This window comes from Chlorocebus sabaeus, chromosome 18 (genome assembly GCF_047675955.1).
Source record: "Chlorocebus sabaeus isolate Y175 chromosome 18, mChlSab1.0.hap1, whole genome shotgun sequence".
Lineage (NCBI taxonomy): Eukaryota > Metazoa > Chordata > Mammalia > Primates > Cercopithecidae > Chlorocebus > Chlorocebus sabaeus.
Genome location: NC_132921.1, coordinates 59452639 through 59470527, shown reverse-complemented (window position 1 = coordinate 59470527; position 17889 = coordinate 59452639). Strand labels below are relative to the sequence as shown.

At 43.4% G+C, this 17889-nt stretch overlaps 1 protein-coding gene across 3 annotated transcripts in view; it reads right to left on the bottom strand.

The window, feature by feature from the left end:
- Window positions 1-16918, bottom strand: part of TMEM241 (transmembrane protein 241) — a 144540-nt gene extending 127622 nt beyond the window's left edge. For all 3 annotated transcript variants that reach the window (XM_073006424.1, XM_007974461.3, XM_037982443.2), the window contains exons 1-3: window positions 16752-16918; window positions 9680-9726; window positions 1571-1648 (exon numbers count right to left, since the gene is read on the bottom strand). In XM_073006424.1, coding sequence (XP_072862525.1) covers window positions 1571-1648; window positions 9680-9726; window positions 16752-16823 — 197 coding nt within the window. In that variant the 5' untranslated portion in view covers window positions 16824-16918. The remainder of the gene's footprint in view (window positions 1-1570; window positions 1649-9679; window positions 9727-16751) is intronic.
- Between the last annotated feature and the right edge of the window lie 971 nt (window positions 16919-17889).

The following is a 17889-nucleotide window of genomic DNA, read 5'->3' as shown; positions in this document are numbered from 1 at the left end:
GTCCTTGCTCTTAGGAAAAATACCCTAAAGAATTCAGAAGTAAAGAAAAGAGACATTTCCTGTCAAATCTACAACTTACTTTCAAAAAGTTCAGAAAAAAAAAGTTTATGTATTTATATACGTATGTATGCATATACATATACATATATGCACAGTACATCAAGAGAAAATGATAAGAAAAGCGTGATAATATAAGGGAATCGCCAGGCACGGCGGCTCACGCCTGTAATCCCAGCACTTTGGGAGAATCCCAGCACTTTGGGAGGCCGAGGTGGACGGATCACCTGAGCTCGGGAGTTTGAGACCAGCCTGGCCAACATGGAGAAATCTCATCTCTACTAAAAATACAAAATTAGCCAGGCATGGTGACTGGTGCCTGTAATCCCAGCTACTCGGGAGGCTGAGGCAGGACAATCGCTTGAACCCAGGAGGCAGAGGTTGCAGTGAGTTGAGATTGTGCCATTGCACTCTAGCCTGGGCAACAAGAGCAAAACTCCATCTCAAAATAATAATCATCATCATAAGGAAATCTGAGTAATGGGTAGAGGAGTTCATTGTATCATTCTAACTTTTCTATAGGTAAGAATTTTTTTTGAGGCACGGTCTCCTGCTGTGGCTCAGGCTGGAGTGCTGTGGTGTAATCATGGCAAACTACAGCCTTGACCTCCCAGGCTCAGGTGATCCTCCCTCCTCAGTCTCCCGAGTAGCAGGGAACACAGGCACGCACCACACCTGGTTAATATTTTTCTTATTATTTTTGTAGAGGTGGGGTCTCCCTATGTTGTCCAGGCTGGTCTCAAACTCTTGGGCTCAAGTGATCTTCCTGCCTTGGTTTCCCAAAGTGCTGGGATTACAGGCATGAACCATCATGCCCAACCAGAAATAATTCAAAATAAAAAATTTACTAAAAAAATTTTTTAAGCTAAATATAATTTCATTCATCATATGCTATGATCTAAAACAAAGCAAAATTAATTTGACATTATAAAATACATATCTCAATTAACTTTTTCCCCACACTACATCAATGTATCAGTTAATACTATATTAGTGGCATTATTACCCAGGAAAATACTATTTGAATTTTATCTGAAAATAAATCACTAAACCTCACAGTTAGAAGGGAACTAAGAGAGCAAACAACTCAAACAAACCTCTGTGTTGGCCAGGCATAGTGGCTCACGCCTGTAATCCTAGCATTTTGGGAGGTCAAGGCAGGTGGATTACTTGAGGTCAGGAGTTCAAGACCAGCCTGGTCAACATGGTAAAACCCTGTCTCTACTAAAAATACAAAAATTAGCCGGGCATGGTGGTGTGTGCCTGTAATCCCAGCTACTCGGGAGGCTGGGGCACGAGAATTACTTGAACCTGGGGGGCAGAGGTTGCAGTGAGCCAAGATCATGCCACTACACCCCAGCCTGGGAGACAGAGCGAGACTCTGTCTCAAAAATAAATAAATAAGTAAATAAATAAACCTCTGTGTTTCCAGTGTAACATCATATGAAATTATACAATATCAAAAGGAAGCAGAGTGTGAATCACGCATGAGTCCAGCACAGAGAGGTTATACCTTGAACTGCTGTTGATCTCTATCCAGCCCAGTTTCCAAGACACATGAAGCAAAATTCCACCAATGAGTGTCTGCCACCTGGAAAGGACAAGAGGCAACGTGAATTTCATAGAGTGCTACAGTCTCCAACACCATCCAGCCCCAGCAGATCTGCTGACTGACACAAAGAGACACGTGCAACTCTGTTTACTCCTCTTTTCTCCCACTCTTTCCCAATTATCCCATTTCTCAGACTTTCCTTCTCAATCTCTACTATTCCCTTGAGTCCAGCTGTCCAGCAAGTACTGACATCGACATTCTTCTCCTCTTGTTTTCTTCTTTCTTTTTTTTTTGAGATGGAGCTCAGGCTGGAGTGCAATGGTGCAAACTTGGCTCACTGCAACTCCCGCCTCCCAGGTTCAAGCGATTCTCCTGCCTCTGCCTCCTGAGTAGTTGGGGCTATAGGCGCGTGCCACCACGCCTGGCTAATTTTTTGTATTTTTAGTAGAGATGGAGTTTTACCCTGTTAGCCAGGGTGGTCTCGATCTCCTGACCTCAAGATCCACCTGCCTTGGCCTCCCAAAGTGCTGGCATTACAGGTGTGAGCCACCGCGCCTGGCCTCTTCTCCTCTTATTCTAGACTTTTCCTGAACGGCCTCGCTCATAGTCACTGCTTCTCCCACTGCCTCTACTTTGATGATTCCCCAATCCCCGTTCTCACCTGGATACTGCCACGATGATCTCCCACAAGCTCTCAATGATTATTATTATTGTTATTATTCACAGATTTGGGGGTATATGTGCAGGTTTGTTACATGGATATAGTGAGCAATGGTGAGGTTTGGGCTTCCAGTGTCCATCAACTGAACAGTATATATTGTGCCCAACAGATACCGTTTCAACCCTCAGCCCCCTCCCATCCTCCCTGCCAAGCTCCCAGTGATAACATGCCTAAATCATCACCCTGAACCTCTCCCTCAAATCATCCTCCCTATTCCTAAGCAGCCAAACCAGAAACCTAGGTGGCATTCCACCTCACCTCTTCGGCCTTCACCTCCCTCTTCTAAGCACAATATCCTATTGATTTTACTTATCCCCATAACAGCATTCAAATCTGAAGTCTTCCCTCCCTACCAACCCTCCTGCCTCTGTCTCAATTCAGGCTCTCATCATCTCATGCCTGGCTCACAGCATTAGTCCCTTAACTGGTCCCCCTCTTCCAAGGTTGCCCCCCATCCATTCTTTACTTTGCAGCCAAAGGGTTTGTCCTAAAATGCGAATTTAATTGTGCTACTTGCTTGTTTTAAAAACAGATGATTCTTCTTGGCGCCACAGGCAGCAACCCTCAGCCTCTTTTCTGCCTACAACACACTCCTAGGTCATGAAGCTCACCTGAGACACACAGCCCCCAGCATGCACAGTGCAGGGGCAGCACAGGTCACAAACACCCCTCCCCCTGCCAATGCAGAAAGCACATCAGAATGCCAAACGAGTAAGAGGGACAGCTGCTTGCTCTAATTGCTTTTTTATTTTACGTGAGTCATTCATAAATTTCAAAACCCTGTTTTTCAAGATAAATGACTTGAGACAGCTCACCTCGGAAGTGACTATGACCACCACACACCCATGTGTTGCCACATCACGGTGAAGAACTCTGGCCTAAAGGACAAAGTAACTTGGGTGTGACACAGAAAGTCCTTTGGGACTTGCACCTACCCCTCTCCAGGGTTAGCTCCTGTCTGTCTGCTGTGTGCAGCCACATTCCAGCCACACCCGATGGCCCACAGCCTTGGGAACATGCCAGGTCATGTCATACTTCTAGGAGTCCGGGTGTGCCATCCTCTTGCCCCATAATGTTCTTCCCATCTCTTTGTCTGTGGTGAACACCTGCTCAGCCTATAACACCCAGTTTGCATATATCCTGTGTGAAGTTTCACCGACCCAGCCAAGCAGAACACACTAAATGTGGGTCCTGCCTTCAAACAGTTTGGTCTAGCACAGTGATTCTCAACCAGGCAATCTTCCCCTCCAGGGGACATATAGCAGTGTCTAGACAAATGTTTGGTTGTCACAGCTGGGGAGAGGAGCAGAAGGTATGCCACTGGAATCTAGCCAGTAGAAGCCAGGGATGCTGCTAAACATCCTACAACGTGCAGGGCCGTCCCCACTGCAAAGAATTATCCAACTCAAAATGTCAGTGCTGGAATGTCATTCCAAGGTTGAGAAACTCCAATCTAGTGAAAGTAAGGTAATTAATCAATAATTACAACAAAGTGCGTGAAGCCCTAAAAGGAAGTGTACCAGGTACTATAAGCCACTCTGTTGAGGGAAGCTAACCTAGTCTACTGAGTGGGTAAGACTTCCAAGAGAGAATAACTTTGTGCAAAAACCCGAAGCACATTCAAAGCAGAAGATCCAGAAGGGACAAAGGCTCAGAAGTGAGAGAGACAATAGCTTCATTCAAAGCTTCTTGGAGAAGTTCAATTAGTCTGGACCCCAGCACTGGAGCATTGGAGAGAGGGCAGCAAGAGCTGACCCTGGAGAGAAGGGGCTGATCCTAAAGGACCACGTCAATCATAAGGAGCTGGGACTTCAAACCGGGGACTCACTGAAGGCTTCCAGGCATGGGAGTGACCCTGTCCCATTTACATTTGGGGAAGCTCCCTCTCTTTACAAGGGAGGGAATGTTTCTGAGAAGCAAGACTAGGGGCAAAGAAGTAAGTTAGGAGTTTTTATAGTAATTGAAGAGAAGACAGTGGCTTGGAAAGGGGCAAGATGGATGAAGAAAGTGGACAGATTCTGAAGATGTCTAGGAGGCCCTGGTGGTTAACCGGATGTTGAGGATGAAGGAGACAAAGGAAACAAGAATCACTCCCAGGTTCTGAATTGTGTAGTTAAATGGAGGGTAACCATTCACTGCAGGTGAATTTAAGGAACAGATGGAATTTAAAAAGCAAGCTCCATGAGGGCAGGGATCTGTTTTCTTCACTGATGTACCCCAGGCATCTGCAGAATACGTTGCTCTGCCCTACTAGACACCAGGCATTGTTCTAGGCACTGGGAATACGCCAGTGACAAAATGGATAAATCAAAATTCCTGCCTTTGTAGATCTTACATTCTCTGGGGAAGGTGCATTCAGTCTGTCTCATCCAAGGACAAGGAGGAGAATGGCAATCCAAGCATAGAGATCACCCTTTCCTACGCACCTTCCCTCAGTCCCTCTACCTTTACAGATGTGGAAAGACAATCAGAACCAAAACATGCTTGCTTCTCTGTAAGAAAGAAACCGGTATCCCAGCTTTATTGACTAAAATACCCATAATCACAGAAGATACTTTAAAACTTTTGCTATGAGGCCGGGAACAGTGGCTCAAGCCTGTAATCCCGGGAGGATCGCTTGAGGCCAGGAGTTCAAAGCTGCAGAGAGCTATGATCATGCCACCGTACTCCAGCCTGCGTGACAGAGAGGGAGCCTGCCTCTAGAAAAACAAACAAACGTGTTTGCTATGAAATATTAGGGAGGAGCTTGATAAAGTAGTTTAAAGTTCACCTGAAATAACATAGTGGTGATAATATAACGAACATTTTTTTAAAAGAAGAAGAGTGAGGGACGGCTCGCTCTACTACATATTTAAATGGTTTAACAATGAAAACAATTCAGCACTAGTCCCTTAACATCAAAATTGACGAATACATACCCAAAAAGAGACCTTAGAAAAATGACTTTTTGGCCGGGCGCGGTGGCTCAAGCCTGTAATCCTAGCACTTTGGGAGGCCGAGACGGGCGGATCACAAGGTCAGGAGATTGAGACCATCCTGGCTAACCCGGTGAAACCCCGTCTCTACTAAAAAACACAAAAAACTAGCCGGGCGTGGTGGCGGGCGCCTGTAGTCCCAGCTACTTGGGAGGCTGAGGCAGGACAATGGCATGAACCCAGGAAGGCGGAGCTTGCAGTGAGCTGAGATCCGGCCACTGCACCTTAGCCTGGGCAACAGAGCGAGACTCCCTCTCAAAAAAAAAAAAAAAGAAAGAAAAAGAAAAATGACTTTTTTAAAAAAATCTTTTATTTTTGGGACAGTCTCACAAAATAAATAAAAAGAATCTTTTATTCTTTTATTTTTGGGAAAGTTGCCCAGATTGGAGTGCAGTGGCATGATCTCAGCTCATTGCAACCTCCGCTTCCTGGGTTCAAGCAATTTGCGTGCCTCCGCCTCCCAAGTAGCAGGGACTACAGATGCTCACCATCACACCTGGCTAATTTTTGTATTTTTAGTAGAGGCAGGGTTTCGTCATGTTGGCCAAGCTGGTCTCAAACTCCTAGCCTCAAGAGATCCTCCCACTTGGCCTCTCAAAGTGCTGAGGTTACAGGTGTGAGCCACTGTGCCCAGACAAAAAATGACTTTATACAGATGCTCTTCAACTTACAATGGGGTTATATCCCAACAAACTGATCATACGTTAAAAATGTCATAACTAAAAGAGCATTGAATACACATAACCTACCAAACACCAGAGCTTGGCCTCGCCTACCATAAACATGTTCAGAACATTTATATTAGCGTGGCTGGCTGAGAGCTGCAGCTCACCACTTGCTACTACTGCCCAGTACCAGGGGAGAGTATTGTATGGCATATCGCTAGCCTGGGAAACAGCAAAACTCAAAAGCTTAAGTATGGTTTCTACTGAAAGCATATTGCTTTCACACCATCGTACAGTCAAACAATTGTAAGTCCAACCGTCGTTAAGTTGGGACAGTCTGTATATGATATTAACAAACATATACAGATTATTATGCCTTTGGACATAAGGCCAAAGGAAGGATTACACAATAAATGAGGCTAGCATAAATTAGTTAACTACTGGGGAAGGGACAATTTCCTTACATTGCACCATATGCTAAATTAAACTGACAACAATTAAAGCTTGAATAAAGCTTTAAGGAAATATAGGTGAATATCTAAATGATGATTATGCCTTTGGGAATAAGGCAAAAGGAAGGACTATAGAATAAATGAGGCCAGTATAAATTAGTTAACTACTGGGGAAGGGACAATTTCTTCACATTGTACCGTACACTAAATTAAACTGACAATGATGAATAAAGTTTTAATGAAATATAGTTGAATATCTAAATGGTTTTATGATGGAGAAGAAAAGAACAAAAGCAATGGAAGCAATCATGAAAGAAACAGTCAATATATTTGACCACATAAAAAATATTTAAATAATCGAAATAATTATAAACAAATTGAAAGGCAAAGAACAAATTGCGAAAATTATTTCCAAAAACATAATGGACAACAGATTGAGCTCGTTAAAACATAAAGAATTTGTTAAATTAATAAGAAAAACACTAAAACCTCAATGAAAATAAATGGATAAAAGGCACAACAAGACAATTCACCGGAAAAGAGATACAAGTGGATAATATGCATAAGAAAATTGTCCAACTTGATGAATAACCTAAAAAATTATATGACAAAACAATACACCTTTTGCTCATGAAATCAGCAAAGAGAATCACAGTTTGAGCACAATATTATCGAAACGTTCATATAGAGGCTGGGTGGCAATGTCAATTGGTCAAACATTTTTGGAAAAGAATATGTTACTACTCAAGGAGAATACTAAAGAAGTTCATGCACTTTAATCCAAATTAATTAATTTTTTTTTTTTAGAGACAGGATCTCACTTTGTCACCCAAACTGGAGTACAGCAGCAAGATCACAGCCCACCGCAGCCTCTAACTCTTGGCGTCCAACAATCCTCCTGTCTCAACCTCCTGAGTAGCTGAGACTATGGGTTCATGTCACCATGCCCAGCTAATTTTCTTTCTTTTTTTTTTTTAAGATTCAAGGGGTGCATGTGCAGATTTGCTACACGGGTACATTGTGTGATGCTGGTTTGGGCCTCTGTTGATCCTGTCACCCAGTGAACACAGTAGTACCTAATAGGTAGTTTTTCAATCCTTACTTACGTTTCTCCCTAACTCTCCCCTTGGGGAATCCCCAGTGTCTACTATTCCATCTTTATGTCCATGTGTACCCAATGTTCAGCCACCATTTACAAGTAAAAACTTGCAGTATTTGGTTTTCTCTTTCTATGTTAATTCACTTAGGATAATGACCTTCAGCTGCATCCACATTGCTGCTAAGGAAGTAATTGTGATCCTTTTTACAGCTGTGTAGTATTCCACATTTTATATATATATATATACACACACACACATATATACATATATACCAAATTTTCTTTATCCAATCCACTGTTGATGGGCACCTAAGTTGATTCCTTGTCTTTGCTATTATGAATAGTGCTATGATAAAATACATGTGAGTGTAGGTATATTTTTGGTAGAAGAATTTATTTTCCTTGAGTATATACCCAGTAATGGGATTGCTGAGTCAAATTGTAATTCTATTTTTCATTCTTTTAGAAGTCTCCAAACTGCTTTCCATAGGGGTTAAGCTAATTCACAATCCTACCAACAGTGTATAAACATTTCCTTTTCTCCAAAACTTTGCCAACATGTTATTTTTTGCCTTTTTTTTTTTTTTTTTTTTAAAGACAGATTTTCTCTCTTGTTGCCCAGGCTGGAGTACAATGGTGCGATCTTGGCTCACTCCAACCTCCCGCTTATTCCAACCTCCGCCTCCCAGGTTCAAGCCATTCTCCCGCCTCAGCCTCCCAAATAGCTGGGATTACAGGCATGTGCCATTATGCTTGACTAATTTTTTTTTTTTTTTTTTTTTGAGACGGGAGTCTCACTCTGTCGCCCAAGCTGGAGTGCAGTGGCGCGATCCTGGCTCACTGAAAGCTCCGCCTCCTGGGTTCACGCCATTCTCCTGCCTCAGCCTCCCGAGTAGCTGAGACTACAGGCGCCCGCCACCGCGCCCGGCTCATTTTTTGTATTTTTAGTAGAGACGGGGTTTCACCGTGGTCTTGATCTCCTGACCTTGTGATCCGCCCGCCTCGGCCTCCCAAAGTGCTGGGATTACAGGCGTGAGCCACCGCGCCCGGCCGCTTGGCTAATTTTTTTGTATTTTTAGTAGAGATGGGGTTTCACCATGCTGGTCAGGCTGGTCTTGAATTTCTGACCTCAGGTAATCCATCCACCTTGGCCTCCCAAAGTACTGGGATTACAGGCGTGAGCCACCACACCGGCCATTTTTTGACTTTTTAATAACAGCCATTCTGACTGGTATGAGGTGGTATCTCATTGTGGTTTTGAACTGCATTTCTCTGATGATTTGTGATGTTAAGCATTTTTTCATATGTTGGCCACTTGCACATCTTGTTTTGAGAAGTGTCTATTCGTGGACCTTGCCTACTTTTAAAGGAATTATTTAGTTTTTTTCTTGTTGATTTATTTACGTTCCTTATAGATTGTGGATATTAGTCCTCTGTTGGATACATAGTTTGCAAATATTTTCTCCCATTCTGTAGGCTATCTCTTTACTCTGTTAATAGTTTCTTTTGCTGCTCAGAAAGTCTTTAGTTTAATAAGGTACCAATTGTGAATTTTTGCATTTGTTGCATTTGCTTTTGAGGACTTACCATAAATTATTTGTCTAAGACAATGTCCAGAAAAGTATTCTAGGTTTTCTTCTAGGATTTTTAGAGTTTGAGATCTTACATTTAAGTCTTTAATCCATCCTGAGTTAATTTTTGTATATGGTGAGACATAGGGGTCCAGTTTCATTTTTCTGCATATGGTTAGCCAGTTTTCTTTTTCTTTTTCTTTTTTGTAGACAGCATCTTGCTATGTTGCCCAGACTGGTCTTGAACTCCCAGCCTCATACAATCCTCTTGCCCCAGCCTCCCAAAGTGCTAGGATTCTAGTAATGAGACACCATGCCTAGCCTAACCCAAATTTCTTATGTAGGAATCAATCCCAAAGAAATAGTTGGAAATTTGGCAGACTTGAACACAAAAATATCTAGTAACATTGTTTTCATACCCCCAAAATGGAACATAAATGTCTGTTAATAAAGTGGCTAAATATCTTACAATATGTCTATTTGCCAAAAAAAAAAAAAAATCTATGCAGTTATTAAAACTATTTCAAAGAATGATGTTGGTTGGACATTTCCTAAAAATGTATATAAAGAGCAAAGAAGATACTCACCCTTGGAATAATGTAGGGTAGGTAAATTTCAAGACAGACAGCACATACTGAAAAACAAACACCAAATTATTGGACATTTCAAATGATAGAAAATAGACAAACCATATAATCAAAGACATTTCTATTAAAGAAACATAACCGCATAACCACATAACCTAGGTACATTCAAGTTTTAAAAAGGCCATTATTCTCATCAAAATCACAAACTGGGCAAACAAATGACCTCCTAAGTAATACTAAAGAAATTGAGCCAGCCGGGCACGGTGGCTCACGCCTGTAATCCCAGCACTTTGGGAGGCCGAGGCAGGCGGATCACAAGGTGAGGAGTTCGAGACCAGCCTGGCCAATATGGTGAAACCCCGTCTCTATTAAAAACACAAAAATTAGCCAGGCGTGGTGATGCACACATGTAGTCCCAGGTACTCAGGAGGCTGAGGCAGAACAATCACTTGAACCTAGGAGGCAGAGGTTGCAGTGAGCAGAAATTGTGCCACTGCACTCCAGCCTGGGCAACAAAGTGAGAGTCTATCTCAAAAAAAAAAAAAAAAGAAAAGAAAAAAAGAGATAGAGCCGCTTTTTCCCAGCGCTGCCAGAAGCCTGGCTGTCTTTTAATTGGTGAAATGGAGCTGGCATCATGAGCAAACAAGGAAGCACAGCAGCTGGGTCTGATGTTACAGATGTTGGAACACTCAGCACCTTCCCAGATGCCAGAAATGTCACATTGTAACTGTAGCAGCCCCAGAGTAATTCACACAAGTCCCCGGACACAGTCTGTTTTTTCAGGGTATCCACTTTATCTAAGGTCCAGTTTACCTAAAAATCCAATCCTTTCTTTGTTTCTCTTCAAGCAAAACCACATCCTAGTCTTTCTTTCCTTTGTTGTCCTTCAATTTTTGGAGTTTTGTATGTCTTTTGTATTAAATGATTTTTTTTTCAAACTAATTCTGCATCTTAGGATTTTGTATGTTGTTTGCATTAAATGATTTTTTCAAACTAATTCTGCATAGGAGTCACAGTTTTTGCTGTGTTTTAGGATGTTACGGACTTTTTTTAAACCAACTCAAGGTCAATTTCTATTTCTCTTATGTATATTTATGTATAATAATTGAATTTATAGCACTTTATGAGTGAAGGAATTGTGTTTCATCCTTCTGGGTATCTTTTCCATTTTTTTCCTAATATTGACCACCAAGAATTAATTTTTTTAGTCTAAAACCTTCAAATGGCTTTAAGCAAGGACTCTACTGATCCTTCACATGCTCTAAAAAAATAGAGTGTACTGGTGTTGGGCAAGTTTATATATCTTTTTTTTTCCCAGGAATTAGTCCACACAGAATTCCCCTTGTTTGAGCTCCTAAATGCCACAATTACGGCTAACTGCCTATGCGTTGTTCTACACTTCCTCTTCTTCCTTGAAATCTATTTACTACATAATTCAATATGTTCCTCCCTACTTTTCTGATATTTTTATTCTCATATGGAGAAAAAGAAAGGATTAAGTGAGCATCTGAGTCATGGCCTGAAATACCCTTAACAAACTTCATTACGACAATAAATGTTTCGTTTATTGTGTGCTTAGCTTTGGCCTACATACTGGGCGAAATCAAAGATCCTGAAACTCTTGCCTCACCTTGCTAAAGAACAGAGAAAAAAGAAATCTATGACAAATGGAATCAAGGTCCTAATTGCTGTCCCCTTCTGGCAATTCCTCGCGTCACTGAGAAGTGTTACTCAGACAAAATGCTATCGATTGAATAGCAAAGCCCTAGCAATGAGGTTCTTGAGGAAAGAGAAGGAGCAATTTGGGAGCCATTCACACCTATAATCCCAGCATTTTGGGAGGCCAAGGTGGAAGGATCACTTGAGCCCAGGAGTTGAAGACCAGCCTGGGCAACAGGGTGAGACCCCATCTTGACAAAAAATACAAAAATTAGCCGGACATGGTTGTGCAAGCCTGTAGTCTCAGCTACTTGGGAGGCTGAGGTGAGAGGATCGCTTGAGCCTGGGAGGCAGAGGTTGCAGTGGGCGAAGATCATACCACCGCACTCCAGCCTCGGCAACAGAGCAAGACTCTGTCTCAAAAAAAAAAAAAAATTGGAGCCATTGAAAGGTATGTAAGTAAATTTCTTATGCTTATTATCCACTTGTAACTCTTTTTTTTTGAGATGGAGTCTCACCGTCACCCAGGCTGGAATGTAATGATGCAATCTTGGCTCACTGCAACCTTTGCCTCCCGGTTCAAGCGGTGTTCTTGCCTCAGCCTCCCAAGTAGCCATGACTACAGGTGCGCACCACCACGTCTGGCTAATTTTTGGCTACTCTTGAACTCCTGACCTCAGATGATCCACCTGTCTTGGCCTCTCAAAGTGCTGGGATTACAGGCATGAGCCACCGTGCCCGGTCTTGTATCTCTTTTTTCAGTGAATTGTCTACTTCTGCCATTTACCCATTTATTTTCACTGAGGTTTTACTATTTATTAATTTAATACATTCTTTGTATTTTACAGATGCCAACCACTTGTCCAGATCAGAAATGAACTTTGCCTCTGAGCTGAAGGCTCAATTGCTATGAAGGGAAGAAGGACAGCCGGCTGCCTAGGGCCTGATTACAGCTGGGAACCTCCCAAGGACGGAGGAACATGTCATCAGCCTGGGCCAGCCCAGGACACCAAGCCAGAGCTCAACGATGTGGTGCTTTCTCCTCCCTCCCTACCTAGGGCAGCTTCCTTTGACAGCACACTTGCTGCTTCAAATTTCTAACAAATATCGACCATTCTTTCAAACAATAGAAGGGGTCAGAATGAGCTATATAAGATTTTTTCAAAAGAATTTTCTTTCTACAAATAAATAGAGGAACGGCTGAAGGAGAAAATTACACTAAGAAATATGGAAATAAACTGAAATGGAAGCTTCAAAAAACTAGAAGAGAGCATCCTCTACTTTAGACAAAAAAAAAAAATCTTCACTAATTCAAAAGAAAATTAATGTGGCAGGGAAATTACATGCTGTCTGCCACATTAGAGTAGAATATGCTTATAATAGAATATGCTCATGGTAGAATATACTCATGGTAGAATATGCTTATAGTAGAATGAATACGCTCATGGGGTGTCCACTGCAGATTTCTTCCCAGTTGGCCTCTACTTGGTCCAAGCCGACCCCCCCGAGCCTTGGTTGCCAGAAGGGAACATCACCGTCCTGGTTGAGAAGATAAAACAATGGCCATAAAAGGCTCAAGCTTCTAAGAGATATAAAGTTCCTCACCAGGGTCCCATAATGTACAACCTCCCTGGCTCTCCCATCTCCTCTCCTCCACTCTTGAGCTCACCTCCTCCTCCCTCTGTGGACAATCTCCTTTGTCTCCCCTTCTTTCCTGCCACTAATTTGTCACTAGACAAATTAGACTAGTTAAATTGAAAAAGCCAGAGATTTCACAAATTCACAAATTCCTGAGTAGGTGCTACCAAAAAAAAAAAAAAAATCTTCCTTTAGCTACTTGTCCCATGAGAAGAAAACAAATCTATTAAAAGTTATAAATTACTGTCACAGTATAAACAAAAGCTGTTCTTGACCTACTCTTTCCACTAGTTCTGACACTTCCCAACATCCCCAAGCCAAAGCATTCCAAACCATCGTATTTACATTCTCAGGGCCCGTGGTCAGCTATGATTTTGATTATTGAGACTATATATTCTTCGAACCAAACAATTTGGTTTAATTTAATCTAACACCTAGATGCATTATGCACATGGAAGGTATTTTGTCTTTTTTATTAAATTTGTTGGCTGGGCACGGTGGCTCATACCTGTAAACCCAACATTAGGGAGGCAAAGGCAAAGTGGGCAGATTGCTTGAGCCCAGGAGTTAAAAACTAGCCTGAGCAACATGGAAAAACTTCGTCTCTATTAAAAAAAAAAAAAAAAAAAATTAGCCAGGCATGGTGGCGCATGCCTATAGTCCCAGCTACTGAGGAGGCTGAGGTGTGTGGATCGCTTGAGCCCGGGAGGCAGAGGTTATAGAGAGCCATGATTGCACCACTGCACTCCATCCTGGGTGACAGAAGAAGACCCTGTCTCAAAAAACAGACACAAATTAATAAAATGCCATGGGGCTCCGAAAAATTTTGTAAAAGTACCACAAATGAATATGTACATCCAGGCCAGGCGTGGTGGCTCATGCCTGTAATCCCAGCACTTTGGGAGGCTGAAGTTGGCGGATCATCTGAGGTCAGGAGTTCGAGACCAGTCTGGCCAACATGACGAAACCCCATCTCTACTAAAAATATAAAAATTAGCCCAGCATGGTGGTGCACGCCTGTAGTCCCAGCTGCTCGGGAGGCTAAGGCACTAGAATCACTTGAACCCGGTAGGTGGAGGTTGTGGTGAGCTGAGATTGCACCACTGCACTGCAGCCTGGGTGACAGAGTGAGCTTGTGTCGAAAGAAAAGAAAAGGAAAGAGAGAGAAAGGAAAGAAAGAAAGGAAAGAAAGGAAGAAAGAAAGAAAATGTACATCCAGAGAGGGGCATAAATTTCTATGAATTAAATGCTATTTGTCTGCTTTTTTTTGCTTAGATAAAATGTTTTTTATCTAACCAATGCCATGGCTCATGGGCTTTCATGACAGATGTGTTAATCTACCCCTTCTAATGATTATATGGAAATACAAGAAAGGTTATTTTGTTTTAAAGTAAAATTTTATCATCATATCCATCAGGTTCACTAGACAAATTAGAATAGTTAAATTGAAAAATCCAGAAATTTCACAAATTCCCAAATTCCTGAGTAGGTGCTACAAAAAAAAAAAAAAAAAAAAAAAAAAAAATCTTCCTTTAGTTTAGCTACTTGTCCCATGAGAAGAAAACAAATCTGTTAAAAGTTATTAATTACTGTCACAGTATAAACAAAAGACTGTTCTTTCTTTTCTTCCAGAGTGAGGACCACTTACCTTATAGTTTGCTACAATGGCAAGCACTAGGCCACCTACCTTACAAACATCATTTCTTTTGCTGAGATGAAGTCTCACTCTGTTGCCCACGCTGCAGTGCAGTGGCCTGATCTCTGCTCACTGCAACCTCCGCCTCCCTGGCTCAACTGATTCTCAAGCCTCAGTCTCCCGAGTAGCTGAGAGTACAGGCTCCCGCCACCACGCCCAGCTAATTTTTGTGTTTTTAGTCAAAATGGGGTTTCACCATATTTACCAGGCTGGCCTCAAACTCCCGATCTCAGGTGATCCGCCCACTTCAGCCTCCCAAAGTGCTCGGATTATAGGCCTGAGCCACTGTGCCTGGCCAACATCATTTCCATTAACTCTCACAACAACATTTTCTTTCTTTTTTCTTTTTTTTTTTTTTGAGATGGAGTTTCGCTCTGTTGCCCAGGTTGGAGTCCAAAATCGGCTCACTACAACCTCCGCCTCCCAGGTGCAAATGATTCTCCTGCCTCAGCCACCTGGGTAGCTGGAATTACAGGCGTCTGCCACCACGCCCAGCTAATTTTTGTATTTTTAGTAGAGACGGGGTTTCGCCATGTTGGCCAGGCTGGTTTCGAACTCCTGACCTCAAACAATCCACCCGCCTCAGCCTCCCAAAGTCCTGGGATTGCAGGCGTGAGCCACCGCGCCCAGCCACACCACTTTCAAGAGCACGCTTTGTCCCATCTTAAAGTTAAGAAACTTAGGTTTAGAAAGAGTAAGGTTCCAAACGCCAAGTAAGTGGAGCCAGGAAGTAAAACCCATAACTGCCTCCCAGGAAGGCTGCATTTATGGACCTTCAAAGGCATATCGCCATAACTAAAAATCAACTGGAGGCCGGGCGCAGTGGCTCACACCTGTAATCTCAGCATTTTGGAAGGCTGAGGCAGGCAGATCACCTGAGGTCAGGAGTTCGAGACCAGCCTGGACAACAAGGTGAAACCTCGTCTCTACTAAAAGTACAAAAATTAGCCCTGCGTGGTGGCGCACACTTGTAGCCCCAGCTACTCGGGAGGCTGAGGCAGGAGAATCGCTTGAACCCGGGAAGCGGAGGTTGCAGTGAGCCGAGATCGCATTGCTGCACTCCAGTCTGGGCGACAGAGCGAGACTCTATCTCCAAAAAATGAAATAAAAATAAAAATAAAAATAAACTGGAGAAGGAAAGGGGGTTGGGGAGCATCCTCTTAATATATAAAGACAGCCATTCACCCTAGGATAGGAGGTAGAAGGAAATGCTGTTTGTTGATGGTTCTTTTCCAGAGAGGAAGAGAGGGGAGAGGAAGAGCGGAGCTGGTGGGGAGCCCGCGGTAAGACCCCGCAGTGGGGCCAGGTGGTCCTGCACCCTGTATTCCCACTTTGGCTGGGGCCAGCCCAGAGCCCAGGCCAACAGGTAATGCACCAGCCATGCTCACTCGGTTCTACTGGGTCCAACCCTTCCCAGCGTGGTACCAAACCTAAAGCCAGCTTCCCTGTCCTTGCAAAACAAAACCCCAAGCCTGGCACCACTGCTTCTCTGCCTCCTCGCCAAAAGGTTTTCATGATTTCATGACATCAGTTTAAACCTAAAACTAAATGTACGTTTTATTTTTAAAAATAATTCCATGAAAATCTCCTGAAGTGTTTACAGTGAAGACGTACCAAAAATTGATTCGAGAATCAGCAGTGCGAGGGGGAGACGGCTTAATCTCTTCTATTTAAAGGCTTCTGGAACCTCACGGGGCTCTAGGACAGGGGCGTGTTTAGAAAAAAGGCAGGATGTGTCAGATTTCTTCTGACTCTTCCTCCCCGGGGGAGCAGGAGCCAATTGCTTGCTTGCTCTTAAAATTAGTCCACACAGCCCCACACCAAGTTCCCGGGAAGTGGCTAGCCCAAAAATCCTGTTTCCCTGGAGATGTGCCATGCTTTACAGTGCAGGAAACAGAGACAGTACAAACTGACAAATCCTATTTCGAAAAGAGCATCCCACACGCGGAGGAGGTTCGCTCTCCATCGCCACTAGGAAGAATGAGGTAAAAAGCAGGAGGCGGCTCCGTTTGTCACGGGAAGATTATCCGACTCAAACCTCCCACTTGCAAACTCTGCCTCCCGCGCCCGCCCCCTCACCTTGTTCGTAAGGTAAGAAGCCAGGTAGCAGGTACAAAAGGTGAGGCCGACCAGGGACCTCCTCACGCACATCTGTCGACTCGTCCCCTTCCCGGGGTCCAGCTGTGCCTACCCAAACCCCCTGGCCGCCGCCCGACCCCCGCAGCAGCAACAGCAACAGCAGCAGCCCCGAGACGGCCACGTGGCTCCGAGCTCCGCCAATCAGCGCGGGGACCGCCCCCGCCGTCTGCCTCCTTAAAGGGGCCGCGCCGGCGAAGGCCGGGCAGGCTGGGGACCCGCAGGGAGACACCCAGCCGGCGGTCTGTCTGCAACCATGGCTGGCCCGGGCTGCGACAACCGGTACAGGAAGGTCGGACAGTCATCCTTCTTTTAAAAAGTAGAAAGTGGCAGAAGAGGAAAAAAGCATACCGCAGTTCACAATACCCCATCACTGTTTAAAGAAAAATGTTCATCGCTATCTCTATACCATAAGACCAAAATATTACCCGTGCTTCACTGAATTTTCCCAATTTTCTCCACTGAGTCTGTAGCGCTTTGGCAAATGACACAAAAAAGGTAACAACAATAAATGTTCATTTAAAAGAGGGAAGGTGAAGGAGGAAAGAACTGGAATTTAGTATAGGTTTTTAAAATTTTGTTTGTATTTAAGTAAAGTCATTCCATTTCGTTGACATTTCTATAAAATAAGAATCCTTTGCCAAAGTAGAGTTTCAAGCATAGCTTCTATTGCTATTCCTATTCCTATTCCTATTCCTATTCCTATTCCTATTGCTATTGCTATTCCTATTCCTATTCCTAGTCTCTAGTGTGGAAAATTGGACTCATGAGGCTTCCGGCAAATATTAGTAAACCATGCAAGAAAACCTATTGATGGACTTAGACAGTAGCAAGAAGTGCCAGTGTACTCTGCCTATAGAAACACACAGATTTTCAGAAACACCCACACACAGGGAAACCATCACTCTTAAGCCACAGCAAAAGTCCTCCTGGCCCTCGGTGCTGGAGCAGTGGATGGGAAACGATACACCAGCCTTTATGTAATTTTTCTGTTTTTCAGAGGCATGCCTTTTTTCTCTCTGCTCCCTCCAGCATTGAGGGAGGGCTGACCTCGGCGTGTCCCCTTGAAGCCACTCCCCAG